This window comes from Glycine max, chromosome 15 (assembly GCF_000004515.6).
Source record: "Glycine max cultivar Williams 82 chromosome 15, Glycine_max_v4.0, whole genome shotgun sequence".
NCBI classification, from domain to species: domain Eukaryota; kingdom Viridiplantae; phylum Streptophyta; class Magnoliopsida; order Fabales; family Fabaceae; genus Glycine; species Glycine max.
The window spans coordinates 50,033,013-50,035,636 of record NC_038251.2 but is presented as its reverse complement, the minus strand read 5'-3'; the positions used below and the strand labels follow the sequence as shown (position 1 = coordinate 50,035,636).

The following is a 2,624-nucleotide window of genomic DNA, read 5'->3' as shown; positions in this document are numbered from 1 at the left end:
GACTCTCATTAGAAGTAATTAAAGAGAGTTAGACTATTGTAGAGATTTATTGTTTAAAGTTGTTTGTATTACAAAAAAGTAAAAATAAATAATATGTACACGTAGGACCCATTGGAAGAAACCACGTAAGTGCAAACGTAATAATATACATAAAGTTCTTCAATAGTCGTCTCAACAGTTAAACATTTGAAAAGAATCTACAATGTAGAAGGTTCTATGTGACTATAAATGAGGCGACGATTTCTGCTAGTCCACAGCATCTAGCTAGTTAATTCACAAACTTGAGTTGGATTTTGGTGATCTTGTGAATTGATCTGCGATGTCGGACGAGGTAGTTCTGTTGGATACATGGGCTAGCATGTATGGTATGAGGGCTAGGATTGCATTGGCTGAAAAGGGTGTTAGGTATGAATACAAGGAAGAGAATCTCATGAACAGGAGTCCTTTGCTTTTGCAGATGAACCCAATTCACAAGAAGATTCCTGTTTTGATCCATAATGGCAAACCCATTTGTGAATCTGCAATAATAGTGCAGTACATTGATGAGGTCTGGAATGACAAGTCTCCACTCATGCCCTCCGATCCTTACAAGAGATCTCAAGCCAGATTCTGGGTGGACTACATTGACAAAAAGGTACGTGTTTTAATGTGTTGTCATGTGATTAACTTCTACTACTTTTTCTTTCTTTTACTTCTCAACTTTGGAAGGTTCATTTCAAAATTTGAAGGCTAATTCTGGATTATAACATGTTGGGTTCCATTTCCAAATATTGTTTTTCGCCGTAATTATTGTGCATGTTTGATTTCCAGTTTGAAATGTTACCACATGCGTTCCAATGCACATCTAAAGGATAAAAACAAAATGAATGGAAAAAATAATGAGGCATCTTGATTTGTTAGAAAAATTACTTATGCCGTAATTTTACAATTGCAAACCAAATGTGCTCATAGTTTCTATATCATATAAGCCATTTCTTACCCTTGTCAATGTTTCCAAACAGGTTGGTAATGTGTTTCCTTAAGGGTTTTCAAATTAGATTTTAGGTAAACTCAGTTTTATAAATTTAAGTGAAATTAAGTATAAACTTTGACACAAGGTGATTTATATATGAATATTTTTATTTGAAAATTTACATATGAAATTAATTAAAAGTTACATATTGTTTTCGCTCTTAGTCAGAAGTGCTTTTATATTATACAATTAGTCAAATGTTTTGAAGAAACAACTTAGTTTAATTGAAATTAAACAATTCTTTTTATTCAAGCAATTATGGTTGGATACTAACCATACAGCCCAACACAAAATTAATTTCTTTCTCCGTGATACATATTTTAATGTATAATTTGTAGTTAAGGTTAAATTGAACAGTATTTTCAATTATATTCAACAGTTCAAATTTAATTTTTCTAAAATAATTTTGCTGCACTTTAAATCAAATGCCCTGTTTCTAACGAGAATATTTGATTTTTTTGGTGTATATATATATATATATATATATTGGTGGAGGAGTTTTAGATTAATTTTTATATTTTATATGATAATTTTTGTTTTTATTATCAATAATAATAGTTTGTGGTATTCAACATATAGATTTATGATACTTGGAAGAAAATGTGGCTTTCTAAAGGAGAAGAGCATGAAGAAGGGAAGAAGGAGTTGATCTCTATCTTTAAGCAATTAGAAGAGACACTAACTGACAAACCCTTTTATGGGGATGACACGTTTGGCTTTGTTGATCTTTGTTTGATCACTTTCTCTAGTTGGTTTTATACTTATGAGACATATGGGAACTTCAAAATGGAAGAAGAGTGTCCTAAACTCATGGCTTGGGTCAAGAGATGCATGGAGAGAGAGACTGTGTCCAATACTCTTCCTGATGCTAAGAAGGTGTATGGTCTTATTGTGGAACTGCAGAAGACACTTGAATCGAAATAGAAGATTTCAATAAATCAACCCATTAAATAATATTTTCATGTTAAATATGTTGTTGTAAGGTCTTGTGTACTTTTCCTCTATGGTTGTGTGGGTTGGGTCAGTCATTTATGTGGTTTACTAGACACTAATACATCTTCTCTATTGAAGATTAAGGTATCTAATTATTTTTCCCATTACTATATATTGAATATTATCGTCTTTGACATTGAAAAGAAAGAAAACGTAGAAAAAGCAAAGACTTGTGTTATTCATATAATGTTATCTTTTTATTTTTTTCTATCAAACTACTATTAATCATCTTATGAACTGGGTTCGCTCGTAGTAGCAAAGGGCTCTTGTTGCTAAAATCCTCTTCTCTATTCTCATATTTGATGCCCATTTCCTCTAGTGCAATCCGGATCCTCATTCCATAAGGAAATTCAACAGAATCACCTCATCTCCCATTGCTAAGAAAGAAGGCTCCAATGGAAGAAAACTAATGCTGGAAGCAAATTAAGGTGAGTGGCAGTGTGGCACAGGAGTTTGGGTGATAGTGAAATGACAACAACTCTTCCACTAATAGGAAAGTCCCCATCACAGATGTTTCTATGCATATTGTTTCATCTTTGTGCAATTGCTTGATAACAGCACCTTATTCAGATGATAATTGGAATTTGGGACATTAGTCTTTGTTTTTTTATAATTATAA

At 32.4% G+C, this 2,624-nt stretch overlaps 1 protein-coding gene across 1 annotated transcript; it reads left to right on the top strand.

Annotated features, from left to right (window-relative positions):
* Positions 1–253: 253 nt before the first annotated feature.
* GST3 (lactoylglutathione lyase) lies at positions 254–2,188 on the top strand. Its single transcript, NM_001249252.3, has 2 exons — positions 254–634; positions 1,592–2,188. Exons 1-2 carry the CDS (start codon positions 320–322, stop codon positions 1,934–1,936), a joined length of 660 nt encoding a protein of 219 aa, NP_001236181.1. The 5' UTR covers positions 254–319; the 3' UTR covers positions 1,937–2,188.
* Positions 2,189–2,624: the final 436 nt, after the last annotated feature.